Below are 14,409 nucleotides of genomic sequence, written 5' to 3' on the forward strand. Positions count from 1 at the left end.
ATTTCCTTATGTCAATGCAAGAATGGCCCCTGTGTTGTCATTTCAACACAGGGGATGAAACACTGCTTTACCAACATGATCCTGAAGACAAACACAATGAAAGCAGTAGCTACCAAGAGGTGGAAGTGGTCAAGAGCCAAGGTTATGGCAACGGTTTCTTGGAATGCTTAAGGCATTTTGCTTGTTGACTTTCTGGAGGATCAAAGAATGATAATTTTTGTTTATTATGAAAGTGTTTTGACAAAGTTAGGCAAAACTTTGCAGAGAAATGTCTGGGAAACTTCACCAGAGACTTCTTCCCCACCACAACAATACTCCTCCTCATTCCTCTCATCAAACAAAGGTGATTCTGTGAGAGTTTTGATGGGAAATCATTAGATATCTACCTCACAGTCCTGATCTGGCTTCTGACTTCTCTTTGTTTCCAGATCTTAAATAAATCTGTAAAGGGCACTCATTGTTTTTGTTTTTGTTTCCATTTAATAAAGATTACATTGACATGGTTAAGTTTCCAGGACCCTTGGTTTTTTAGGGATAAACTACACGGTTGAGATCACCACTCAGAAGAGTGTCTTGAACTTGATGAATCTTATGTTAAGAAATAAAGTTCATATTTTAAATTTTTATCTTTTAATTCCATTTTACATGAACTTTTTGAAGTCCCCTCATACACTCATTTTTGTGAATATAATAATCTACATAAAGTAACTTGTCTATAAATCAATGATATGAGAGTTCTTCATATAGCTTGCAAATCTCATGCCAGTATTCAGGTTAAATCACAGACTATACATTTTTCAGAAGTCTTTCTAAATGTCACTTTGCCTCAGAACATCTTCAAAGAAGTGATAAAAAGATTGTAGTTGATAGAAATCTAAGAGGATTATAATACAGAAACAACTGTGTGTTTTCAAAAGAACCCCTTAAGGTCACATTTAGCTGCAGCTTCTGAAGAAATTGAATCATAAATTTAATTAGAAAAAATATAAAATTACTATTATTTATAGTGCTGGAAAATTAAAATAATAGATTTGTATAATAGAAGAAAAAGGGTAAGTTAATGAAGTTCCTGCCAAGGAAAGTGAGAACCCAGAGGCAAAGTTTTAATTTAATTTTTTGGCATCCATTGATTTTTTTCCCCACTTCTTGAATAGTTCCCTCTAAAACAGCAACTGTATGTAAAGAATGAAATCTCAACACTCATTACATTATAGAAATGTTCTTGAATTATTTGTAATGTTCTTTCATCTTTTCTGCCTCTAGGGGGGAGTGTGTTTTCAACAATTCTGGCCTCAGAAGGTATTTTATTGTGGGCCACAGGCTTCACAGGGGTATTCTTGAGTACAACTTTAGGACTGGCTCAACGAGGTAGAAAAGGCCCTTTGAAAATCTGGATGGGTTCTTACTTTAGAGGTTGCAGCCAGGATGCCAAGGGAGAAGAGTTGCAAAGACTGTTAGGGTTGGTGGAGAAAACTTACTTCTGATAGAATTTCTAATACACTTCAAAGAATCACATGTTAGTTTCCCTATATTAATGCTGTCGTTCCTGGTGTGAGAAATAACGTATAGACAGTAATTTCATTTCATAGAGCTGAAAAACGAACCGTTGAATACTTTATAGAAAACTTGCCACCTTATTGTAGTAGCTTAAAAAAAAAAAACCAAAAAAAAAAAAAAAACAAAAAAAACCCCCAAAACAATGAAACATGGTTTGTGGATCTTAAGTAAGACATTTCTAAACCTCATAAAAAGTCTATTAGTTTTGGAAATATCCTGTTTAGGGCTAACATCGTCTTTCTTTCAAATGGCTAATTTTCTTTCATTTTGTAGCATTTTCCGATAATTTTCCTTTGGTTTCATTCAACAACTGAAGCCAGAAAGGAAGCACCTAGTAAAAAGGTTACCACTCTTTTGAATGTTAAAAAAAAATACTTATTTTTTCCCCATTTCAGTGTTTTACAGAATTGAAAGAAATAATGTTTAAAAATCGAGTCAAAGAAATGAGTTATTTCTATTTTTTCCTTTTTTTGTTCTTTTGGTTCATTATTGTGACTAAAGTGCTGTAAAAATTCTACTATAAAATGTTATTTGTGGGTTTATTGTGCTGTAGTAGCCTCAAAACTTAGCTATATATATAAAAAATTGATATAAAGAATGTTATTACTTAGAGTAGGAATTAACTTTGTTCCTAACACTTTTACATGATGTAACTGGTGGTCCATGGTTTGTTTTGAATCCAATCCAATTTAAAAATATTCTCAGGGGATGAAGAGGTATTTAAGTATATAATTTATACTGTTTGGGCCTTAATTCATCTAGAGAGTAAGGGGTGTCAGGCTGGGTGATTTAAGTCTTCTGGTCTGAAGATTTAGAACTACATATTTACACAAACTTTTAGTTGGTTGCAAAAATTCTAATTTGATGGAAAGTAAACAAACCCATAACACTGAAATCCATACACTTACATTACTTGGTGGGTCCTCCTATAATCTTGTGACTCTTTTCATTTGAAAAGCTTTTAAAAAAATCTTAATTGTTGCTCCTTGGAATTCATAAGGGGTGTTTTGAGCCTCAGCAAAAGCATAACACTGGCATTTGTTTTTTATTCGTTCCGCTGCATGGTTTGGGGTCTCTTCCCTTCCGCAGCTTGGTCTTGTTGGTGCTCTTAAGTGTGACAAACTGCAAGTCGAGAGCTCTTGTCCAAAAGCTGCGGAGAGGCTACGGGCACTCACCCCTAACTTAGGTGCACTGCCCTGCTGTTGAACTGCGGGCGAGGTTGGGTTGCATCTGGGATGGGACAGGCGTTCACACTGGTGCCACTGAAACCCCAGGCTCTCCGCATAAACCCACACCACACACAGCAGAATCATATCGCCATTGGCTGGTGTTCCCCAGACACAGGGCATACCGCGGAGTAACAGGAAACCCTGGTTCCTTGATGTCTCCTGGCAACCAGTTTTGAAATCCATTAAGACCCTTGGAATTCATGATTTAGCTCTTGTTTTGTTGTTGTTGTTGTTCTTTTTTTTTTTTTTTTTTTTTTAAATACATGCTGCCATAAATGCCTGTCGTTCTGCAAATTCAGGAAAGATGTAATTGCTGTGAAGCACTAAATCTCAATTTTCAGTGTGTGTGGATTACCTGTTTGTGGAATTAAATTTTATACAGACGTCTCTTTTGCTCCTGGTTAGTGGCGCTAATTAAATAAATGGAAATTCTCGCAGGAATTAGAAGCTCCTACTTAACGGGGAAGATTTCAGGATCACAGTGCATAATCTGAAATCTAAATGACCCAGAAGCTGAAACATTACCCATAATCACATTGACGTTTCCAGAAAGAGTGATGAGAGTGCTGTTAAGGGCGGCGAGCGCTGACGCCAGAAGTTGCCATATCTCCAGAAACCCCAGTTTGCCTTTTTACCCGTCGCAAGTGAGAACCAGAGCGCATTAGGGCCTCGGAGTAAAAAACGCCGCGTCTGGGACTGCCGCACCCGGGTTGAGTCGGGTGCAAGTTTCTGCCGAAAGAGGGCGTTGGTCTGAGACTAGAAGAAATTTGTGGATACGGACGCCTAGTTAAATGAAAGACCATTTTAACACATTTTCAATGTATTTAAATGTGCATGACTTAATTGTCAGAATTCTCCCTCCTAGTGTAGCACGTTCACATTGCAAATGACTTGCAGAAGAAGGTCCAGTTCCGTTTTGACCTGCCCAGCCGCACGGCGGACTCCCGCGATGCTCCTCTGGTCACCGACTTCTCCAGAGCCGCTTCCCTCCGGTCTCCACCGCTGTTGTGGCTGTGGCCAGTGAAAGGACTGGGTCTCCGAGGCAGAACTTTTCTTGGCGTCGCGGAACCACGGCACAGTGCCTGGAGCGCTCCAGATGACGAGCGGTTGGATCTTTGAGCGCTCAGGTTGGAGGGGAGCGTGTGTCGTACCCGGGGGACCTACCGGGAACGTTTTGGGAAAGGCAGTCCCTTTATTTAGGTACCTGGTTTAGCAAACAAAGCCCCGAGGACGCTTTGGGGATGCTTTCCAAGCTTTGTGACACCTCCAGAAGTTGAACCGTTCGCTCGCCTTTGGGAGCAACAAGTTTCACTTTCCAGCTCTCAGTGAGCTGACGGAGGGTCCATGAACTGGGACACTGTGACCCCGGCACCACTGCGATTCCAGCGCGAACCTGCGTGGCCCAGCGGGAGGGGGCTGGCGCGGGGCTGAGGAAGGCGGGGTGTGGGTGACGCCCGGGCCAGCCGGGCACACCAGGTCCGCGATGGAGCCATCTGCACTGGGACCTTGGTCCTTGTTCCCTGACCTTGCACCCAGGGACCAGGAAGGTCAGGTGCTCGCCCCGCGTCGGTGCGTCGGGAGGGAATGTGGCCGCAACCAGAAAGGTGAGAGCAAGCGGCACCTAAGGATTATTGCACCGAAACCACAATTTCTAGAACCAACCCTTTCTCCCAGTCCTGTTGTTGTTGTTTTCTTTTTTTTGCACGCTGTGTGTGTGTACGTGTGCGTGCGCGCGCGCATTTCTCTACTTTAAAGCACATTTCCTTGTTTAAAGCCAGGAGCTGGAGCTGGCAAGGGAGAGGCGGGGATCGCAGAGGCACGCGGCGTGGTGGGGGCTCCTGCCGGTGCAGACGTGGGCGATTTCAGCTTTAAGGAAAAGGCCGAGGGCCGGCGGGGAGTGGTGGTTAGGGACAGGGGCGCGATGGGTAGGGAAGGGGTGCGGGGAGGAGCCCTGATGTAAGAATGTTAATGAGAGACTCCCCCAGCCCAGCCCTCACTTCTTCCCACCCCTACCCACCCTACCGGCTGGAAATACAAGCCCGGCCTCGGAGCGCCATGTGTGGTAACACGCTCAGCCGCTGCCACGCTATTTAAACGCGGGCTATGGATCCAGGAACCGGCGCGAATCAATGAGATCAAACGCGAGGGAGATGCATCGTCAATTACAAACACTTGGACAAGTCTAACTTTTTTTTTTTCTTTTACAAAAACGCTTTCAAAAGCAACCTTAGCAACGCCCAAATAAGAAGCCACCTCTAAGCAAAATAGTATATGTATAAAGGGAGGGCGAATATATACAAGTATATATATGTATAGTACAGACGCACAGGTTTACACCCGGTGAACTTTTTCTTTTTTCTTTTTTTCTTTTTTTAAGAAAAACTAGTGACATTGCAAAGAAGGACGCTTCCTCTCTATCTTTTGGCGCATTACTGAAGGGGGTATTCTATTTCGTTAAAGCGCCCAAGGGGGCGCAGGGACCTTGGAGAGAAGAGTGGGGAGGAAAGAGGAAGGGTGGGTGGGGGGCAGAGGGCGAGTCGGCGGCGAGGGCAAGCGCTTTCTTGAGGCACGATGCGGTCTCTGCTGGTGCTCACTTTCTCCCCGTGCGTCCTACTCGGCTGGGCATTGCTGGCAGGCGGCACTGGTGGCGGTGGCGCTGGCGGCGGCGGCGGGGGCGCGGGCATAGGCGGCGGACGCCGGGAGAGAGAGGCGCTGCCGCCACAGAAGATCGAGGTGTTGGTGTTACTGCCCCAGGATGACTCGTACTTGTTTTCACTGACCCGAGTGCGGCCGGCCATCGAGTACGCTCTGCGCAGCGTGGAGGGCAACGGGACTGGGAGGCGGCTCCTGCCGCCGGGCACTCGCTTCCAGGTGGCTTACGAGGACTCGGACTGTGGGAACCGTGCGCTCTTCAGCTTGGTAGACCGCGTGGCGGCGGCGCGGGGCACCAAGCCTGACCTTATCCTGGGGCCAGTGTGCGAGTATGCAGCAGCGCCAGTGGCCCGGCTTGCATCGCATTGGGACCTGCCCATGCTGTCGGCCGGGGCGCTGGCCGCCGGCTTCCAGCACAAGGACTCTGAGTACTCTCACCTCACGCGCGTGGCGCCCGCCTACGCCAAGATGGGCGAAATGATGCTCGCGCTGTTCCGCCACCACCACTGGAGCCGCGCTGCACTGGTCTACAGCGACGACAAGCTGGAGCGGAACTGCTTCTTCACCCTCGAGGGGGTCCACGAGGTCTTCCAGGAGGAGGGTTTGCACACGTCCATCTACAGTTTCGACGAGACCAAAGACTTGGATCTGGAAGACATCGTGCGCAATATCCAGGCCAGTGAGAGAGGTGAGCAGGGGCGCGTCCCGGACCCCGGGCCCTAACCCAACCGCTCTCCGAGGCTCTCCCTGCACACCCGTCCACTCTGCAGACCCCACTCCCCCTTGCGGCGCTGAGGGCGGGTACGCGCGGGCACTCGTTCAGGTATGCGCTGTGTGGCTGCGATGACCTTTGACGACCGCCCATCGCGGTCGAGGGGTGTACATAGAGCGTCCCAGGGAGGTGAAGGGGTTGGAGGGGAGGGCGTCTGAGCCCGCAGCTCCTGCGTGCCCAGGTCCAACAGGTGCTGTCAAACCACTTGGGTGCTTTTTCTTCCCGGTTTCCACTTTGCCAGCACTGGGCTGGCGATTAGGGGGCGCACTCCCAGTGACTGGCTCCATCCACGGTCTGAAGCATCCGAGACGGAAAGAACTTGTTCCTCAGTCCTTTGCCGGCTTGCGCCCCAACTTAGTGCGGAAGCGTCCGCGGACGCCTCGCAGCTAGGCGTCACCACTTGGCTGGCCTGCTCTCGGGGTTTCCCTGGCTGTTGTTTCCACAGACCCCAGGTTTCTTTTAAAGGCTTATTGAACCACTCTTCTCATTCCTTTCATTTCCCTTCCAGCCCCTTATAAACGAACTTCTGTGGTTTCCATCAAAAATGCCCCTGTGTGTCTGAATTCTGGCTGCACTCACTTCCCCCGGCGTGTTCTGCAACGCAGTCTCTAATGCGCCCAGAGCTAAGCTTTGCGGGAGTACCTTTAGAAGAAACGGGAGCTGAATCTTCTTTCCACCTGTCCTCCAAATTTTCTCCATGGGTCTTTGGGTGTTGGAATAAAACCCAACTGAACAAAGGGCTCGAGGCTAAGGATGGTGGCTATGGCTGCGGGGAGCGGGTGGACGCGGACGTGTAATCGCCAGTGTGGCCCATTTTACTGTAGGGTAGAATCTGAGGGAAGGCGGGCTGAGATCCCAGCATAGCGGCGATCCCTCCTCCCTCCAGTCAGGGATTAGGAGCACAGCGATGAGGGAATACGGTCTCTGCTCCCCCTCGGCGCTCACGCACCTGGAATCTGAGTGGTGCAATCCCGGCAAAGCTCCCCGAGACCCCAGTGCCACGCGAATGAGACCGAAGGGGAGCGGAGCTGAGCCAGGCGCGGGGCGCGTCCACAACTTGGCATGGCCGGGCACCTGGGCGTTGGTCGTAGGGGACAGCGCAACCTGAGGCCAGGGCCCCAGGAACAGGTGAGAGTGGACAGAGAAGCCATCAATATTGGCGCTGCAGTCACCGCCTTGCCATCTTGGCCACCTGGGACTCACCCTTTAGAGCAAAGAGGCGAGAGGTGTTTGACAGTAGGAATGCCTGGCCAAGTTTTGAGCTCTCGAACTCCAGGCTGTCTGTGCCGAATCCCTGCCAGCCAAGCAGGCGGGGCGCGGGCTTTGCCGATTGTGAAAAAGGGCACGTGTGTCCAACGGCTGCGGGCTTGCCACGCCTCGGCAAGGAACCCACATCTAAGCTCCCAACTCGCAGTCGCCGGGTTTCTGCAGCCTCCATGGGGGAGTCTGCGCCCCGGGCTGCTATGGTTCCCGGAACCTGCTTCTTTAGTTCTCGGCTTTCGAGGGCTAGGAGCTAAAAGTCAGAGACTTCCTAAGGCGGGCTGGGGCTTGGGGTGTGTCACCCTACGGGCGAGATCCGCGGTTTGCTGACTTGTCCGTAATGCCACTACCCTGTAGGTCCCAATGTCAGCGGCTGCCCCGGCGCACGTGGCCTGGGATACAAAACCAAGGGCGTGTGTGAGCCCAGAGGAGGGCAGATCGCTGCCGGGGCCCCTCAGCCTCACAGCAGTGGCTGAGGCCTGGGACTGGGCGGACAGCAGTGCCCTGGTGGGCCTGGGGACTGGTGCGCCCCGGGCTTCAGAGGACTAGGGCTGCAGTCGGCTGCTGGGAATTATTTTTTAATTTCAAAAGCCTTATAGACGTTCCGCTGAAGTCTCTTTGCCTTTTTTTTTTTTTCCTCCAAGTTTGCATTGAGTGGTGAAAGCTTGCTTAACTGACCTGTATATTTTACAAGTGATAAGATTAGTATTTTACAATTCTTACTCTAAAAAAGATTTCCAACAGTGACCTGGCAGATATTTAGAAATATGAAACACAACAGTTTCTCTAATCGTCCTCGCCCTTCCACCCTGAAATTCCTTACACTCAAGAGAGAAAGTTGCCTAATAACAAAGCTCTCTTAGGGGACCTTTTACAAACACATTGAAATAACACAGTTACTTTACCATAAGAAGTTAATGTATTAAATAGGGCTTCGGTATATGGTTGCAGTGAAGTTTGTGGCTCGGTCACCGACTGGGGATCTTGGACTGCTATGAAACCTCTGTACCTCAAGCTCCTTAGGTAAAGTGGGGGTAGTCAGAGCACCCACGTCTTTAGGAAACTGGGAGGGTTAGAGGAGCTAACCCAGGAATGCGTGGGAGCAGTGCCAGGCGAATACAAAGTGCTCAATAAATGTGCGGTTTCATTGTAGTTATTGTTTTATATATGATGATAATCACTTTACCCCAAGGGTGAGGCCATGCCATGGGAAAGAACCCTGGACTGAGATGCAGATGCTCTGGATTTGGCTGGTTTCCTTATGTGAGTTTTCTTCTCTGTGAAGCAATGTGTGGGGTGAGAATCAGGCCTCTTCAAACTAATATTCTCACCCAAGTGTGAAAATGCAACTGACAGTATTTTTGCTTTTAAAAATTCCCTATTAAGCATTATGAATTAAAGTAGAGAGAGTTCCTCCCTCTTTTGGTGAGAACATTGACATTACTTTTTTTTTGGACTTAAGTTTCTCTTTAAAACCAAATCACACATGTTTGAACACGTAAAACACTGACCATGCCAGCATCTCAAATAATAAAGCGACTAAAATTTCACATGGCGTACTATAGAAAGAAAAACTAAGGGACGTCAATTATTCCTTCATTTTAAGGATTTACCATCTAAGTCAATAATTTAAAATCTTTTTTCCTGTCATGTCTTTTGCTAATACCACTAAAATAAACAGACCTGAACATATATTATTTTTAAAAACAATTATCTTTATTTAAAGTGAATTTCCTTATACAGCCAGCTACTGCCCTCAGTATTCCACACACTTAACAATAAATTTAGTTTTAAGAAGACAGGCTTAGAAATAATTTTTTCAAGCAATAAAAGCCAGTAGTTGTTTTGTCGATGCACTTTATATGGTGCAGAACTAGAAGTATCCTAACGCAAATGTTGTTATGTGAAGAACTGTAGTTGTATCCTTTTAGTTATTAGTATGTCATTAATCTGGGCCTGCATAATGACTGTATAACATTATACAGTTGGTAGAGATAGAGATAACAGTATTTAATCCATACAAGAGTCATTTATTTTTAGAATTAGTCTGGGGTAAATGACCGAGTGGTCAGTTAGCAGCATTTTTAAGGAAAGAACCCATGATAAGTGTAAAATAACTAACACAGCGGGGGAAAAAAGGAGCTTTGTAGGCTGCAGTGTGGAAATTCTAAAGGCCTTTGGAGTAGATGGAGCTTTAGGAACAACAGAAATAAAGATTCAATCTCCATTTTGCAAACAATATGCATTGCTATGTAGTGTAGAAACAACCAGAGGGAAACCTTTTTTGAAAAAAATTAGATTTACTTTTTACCAAAGTTTAGTTCTACAGCTATAGAAAGTGAGAAAACTACACAAGGTTTATGAGGATAAAAAGGTTCCTGTCTCCTACTCTCCATTTTTCACTCTCAATTCTTGTTAGCTGTTAGGTATTGGCCTTCATATCTCTTAATAACATGCTCCTTTTTTTTCAGTTTTAGGTCTTATCTCTTGGAATCCTAGTGGAAGAAAATTCTCTTCTCGATCGTTCTATTGCCTGTTAACCACACATGCAAGCTTTCTTTCCAGTCATCTTTCCAATATGGTTGTGTCAAAATTTTTCTCAGTAGGCTGAGACAGGAGGATTGCTTGAGTCCAAGAGTTTGAGACTATGGATTGCACTATTTGAATAGCCACTGCATTCCAGCCTGGGCAATGTAGCTAGACCCCATCTCTTACACAATCTTTTTAGTTAGCCCAGTATTCAGTATGAGCATTATCATTACTTTCTAAACGATAGTTAAGGTTAAGTCACATAGGCTCTTATGTTGCCATTTCCTTTTTTCCCCTAGTTATTTTCCTTGGAGTTAAAAAAGTCCATTTTTGTTTATTTGCTTAATTTCCTATGGATTTATAATTAAGTAATCTTCTAATTCTTTATTTTAAATCTCCTGAGTTTTTTTTTAAATTATGCTACTTTAAGTTCTAGGGCACATGTGCACAATGTGCAGGTTTGATACATAGGTATACATGTGCCATGTTGGTTTGCTTCACCCCATCAAGTCATCATTTGCATAAGGAATTTCTCCTAATGCTATCCCTCCCCCAGTCCCCCACCCATCAACAGGCCCTGGTGTGTGATGTTCTCCACCCTGTGTCCAAGTGATCTCATTGTTCAATTCCCACCTATGAGTGAGAACATGTGTTTGGTTTTCTGTCCTTGTGACAGTTTGCCGAGAATGATGGTTTCCAGCTTCATCCATTTCTCTGCAAAGGACATGAACTCAGCCTTTTTTGTGGCTACATGGTATTCCGTGGTGTATATGTGCCACATTTTCTTAATCCAGTCTATCATTGATGGACATTTGGGTTGGTTCCAAGTCTTTGCTATTGTGAATAGCGCTGAAATAAACATATTTGTGCATGTGTCTTTATCCAGCATGATTTATAATCCTTTGGGTATATATACCCAGTAATGGTATTGCTGGGTCAAATGGTTATTCTAGTTCTAGATCCTTGAGGAATCACCACGCTGTCTTCCACAATCTTTGAACTAATTTACACTCCCACCAACAGTGTAAAAGTGTTCCTATTGCTCCACATCCTCTCCAGCATCTGTTGTTTCCTGACTTTTTAATGATTGCCATTCTAACTGGCGTGAGATGCCATCTCATTGTGATTTTGATTTGCATTTCTCTGATGACCAGTGATGATGAACATTTTTTCATGTATCTGTTGGCTGCATAAATGTCTTCCTTTGAGAAGTGTCTGTTCATATCCTTTGCCTACTTTCTGATGGGATTGTTTGTTTTTTTCTTGTAAATTTGTTTGAGTTCTTTGGAGATTCTGGATATTAGCCCTTTGTTAGATGGGGAGATTGCAAACATTTTCTCCCATTCTGTAGGTTGTCTGTTCACTCTGATGGTAGTTTCTTTTGCTGTGCAGAAGCTCTCTAGTTTAATTAGATCCCATTTGTCTATTTTGACTTTTGTTGCCATTGCTTTTGGTGTTTTAGTCATGAAGTCCTTGCCCATGCCTGTGTCCTGAAAGGTATTGCCTAGATTTTCTTCTGGGTTTTTAAAATGGTTTTAGGTCTAGCATTTAAGTCTTTAATCCATCTTGAATTAATTTTTGTGTAAGGTGTAAGGAAGGGATCCAGTTTCAACTTTCTACAGATGGCCAGCCAGTTTTCCCAGCACCATTTATTAAATAGGGAATCCTTCCCCCATTTCTTGTTTTTGTCAAGTTTGTCAAAGATCAGATGGCTGTAGATGTGTGACATTATTTCTGAGGGCTCTGTTCTGTTCCATTGGTCTATATCTCTGTTTTGGTACCAGTGCCATGCTGTTTTGGTTGCTGTTGCCTTGTAGTATAGTTTGAAGTCAGGTAGCATGATGCCTCCAGCTTTGTTCTTTTTGCTTAGGATTGTCTTGGCAATGTGGGCTCTTTTTTGATTCCATATGAACTTTAGAGTAGTTTTTTCCAATTCTGTGAAGAAAGTCATTGGTAGCTTGATGGGGATGGCATTGAATCTATAAATTACTTTGGGCAATATGGCCATTTTCATGATACTGATTCTTTCTATCCATGAGCATAGAATATTATTCCATTTGTTTGTGTCCTCTTTCGTTTTATTTTATTTTATTTTTGTTGAGCAGTGGTTTGTAGTTCTCCTTGAAGAGGTCCTTCACATCCCTTGTAAGTTGGATTCCTAGGTATTTTATTCTCTTTGTAGCAATTGTGAATGGGAGTTCACTCATGATTTGGCTCTCTGTTTGTCTGTTATTGGTGTATAGGAATGCTTGTGATTTTTGCACATTGATTTTGTATTGTGACACTTTGCTGAAGTTGCTTATCAGCTTAAGGAGATTTTTGGCTGAGATAATGGGGTTTTCTAAATATACAATCATGTCATCTGCAAACAGGGACAAATTTGACCTCCTCATTTCCTAATTTAATACCCTTTATTTCTTTCTCTTGCCTGATTGCCCTGGCCAGAACTTCCAACACTATGTTGAATAGGAGTGGTGAGAGAGGGCATCCTTGTCTTGTGCCAGTTTTCAAAGGGAATGCTTCCAGTTTTTGCCAATTCGGTATGATATTGGTTGTGGATTTGTCATAAATAGCTCTTATTATTTTGAGATACATTCCTTCAATACCTAGTTTATTGAGAGTTTTTAGCATGAAGCATTGCTGAATTTTGTCGAAGGCCTTTTCTGTATCTATTGAGATAATCATGTGGTTTTTGTTGTTGGTTCTGTTCATGTGATGAATTACGTTATTGATTTGCATATGTTGAACCAGCCTTGCATCCCAGTTATTTTGTAGATATTTTGCACAGTTGGCCACTGTGGGTTCTTCAACATCCTCCTGTGGCTTCCATCACCTGTCTGTTGAGCTAGATCCCTGTGTGTTTCTCTTTTTTGATTATGTTTTTGTTTTGGTGGAGCACATCTACCAAGAGCTTTCTGAGAAAGGATGAATAAGGCCGAAAGTTTGAGATGTTTTGTGACTAAAAATTTTCATCATACCTTTATACATAATTATAGTATTCTAGGTTGGAAATAATTTCCCTCAAAATGTGACAGTATTGCTTTACTGTCTTCTAAATTCTAACATTGTTATTAGAAATCTGGAATCAGTTTGGATTCTGAACTTATTGTTCGTTGCTTTGCTTTCCTGGAAATTTTTAGACTCTTCTCCTCTTCCTTGTGTACTCAATAGGCCTCTTTTATCCAGAAACTCATATCTTTTAATTCTGGGAATACTTCTTAAATTATTTCTGTGATACTTGTATCCTTTTCATTTTCTCTATTTCCTCTTTCTAGGTTTTTTCTAATTTGGATGCTAGACCTCCTGGAATAATCCTCTACTTTTCTTACCTTCTGTTTACCACCTATCTTTTTTTTTTTTTTTTTTGTAATTCATCTTGTTTGGATATTTCCTTGGCCACTTTTAAAGTTACTGTTGAGTTTTTCATTTTTGGTATCATATTTTCAGTGTGTAGGACATGGCATACTCTGCTTTGCTTCCATGCAGTAATATCCCTCTTTTCCTTCTAAATTTAGAATTAACTGGAAGTTGGGTACAGTAACCAGATGGAGAATATGAATATATCCCTATTATTGATAAAACCAGTTGAACATGGATTTAGATCTATTTCCAAAAGGGCCTGCTTGCTATTACTTCCTCCCAGAATTAGGCAGGAATATCTACTAAATCACAGACAGTGCCATTTAGCTGCAAATCTCCCCTGCTAACTCTTGACCATGTGACAAAAGAAGCCCATGATGTGTGCTCTCTGCAAACAGCCACAACCCAAAGAAGAAGGAAGAAAAGACTGAGCCAGCGTACTCAGTTTTAGGCTCAACAGTCAGACATTTCACTTCTTTTCCTCTTGTTGGGGGTGAGGGGAGGGAAAATGAAAGCACATTGAGAGATGAGAAATGTTAACCCATTAGAGGTTTCTCCCAATGAAAACTTGAGGTTTTGGAAATAACTATCCCCCCGATTCAGGGATACTACCTGGAATGTTTTTGATTCTCTGAATTGATACCTCTTTGCATTTCTCTCTGCTGTCCTTAGAGTGATTGCAAGAACATGATGCAATAGTGAGAAGTCATTTACAGAAGTAATTGCGGGAAACAGATGATGGAGGGTGGCATGGAACATTGAAAGTTCTTTGGCAAGGAGGATAAAATAGAGTAGAATGAGGAAAAGTCTATACATGAAGTTAGAGTTACATCGTCATCCCCTCTTTTAGAATTTTAACAATTTGACCCAAAATTAATATTTATGTATTTAACTATACTGAGATACAACAAAAACTGCCTTAATTAACCTCCATTTATGCAGGTCGCAGGATTAGCTGATGTTCTCTGTTCTCTATAAATCTTATCACTTGTTGGTAGATGCTGGCAGCTAGTAGAGTTCTCCTGAGTGTGCCACACACTTCTCATACTT

At 44.0% G+C, this 14,409-nt stretch overlaps 1 protein-coding gene across 4 annotated transcripts in view; it reads left to right on the forward strand.

Annotated features, from left to right (window-relative positions):
* Positions 1-3,265: 3,265 nt before the first annotated feature.
* NPR3 (natriuretic peptide receptor 3) overlaps positions 3,266-14,409 on the forward strand; it is an 82,370-nt gene continuing 71,226 nt past the window's right edge. Inside the window, exon 1 of one of the 4 annotated variants that reach the window (XM_009208228.4) lies at positions 3,266-4,390. In XM_009208228.4, the coding sequence (XP_009206492.1) occupies positions 4,270-4,390 (121 nt within the window). In that variant the 5' untranslated portion in view covers positions 3,266-4,269. Of the gene's footprint in view, positions 4,391-4,735; positions 6,127-14,409 lie in introns of those variants that run through there. The other 3 variants (XM_031666101.1, XM_003899546.4, XM_009208227.4) reach the window with 3 other exon arrangements.

This window comes from Papio anubis, chromosome 5 (assembly GCF_008728515.1).
Source record: "Papio anubis isolate 15944 chromosome 5, Panubis1.0, whole genome shotgun sequence".
Classification (NCBI taxonomy): Eukaryota; Metazoa; Chordata; class Mammalia; order Primates; family Cercopithecidae; genus Papio; species Papio anubis.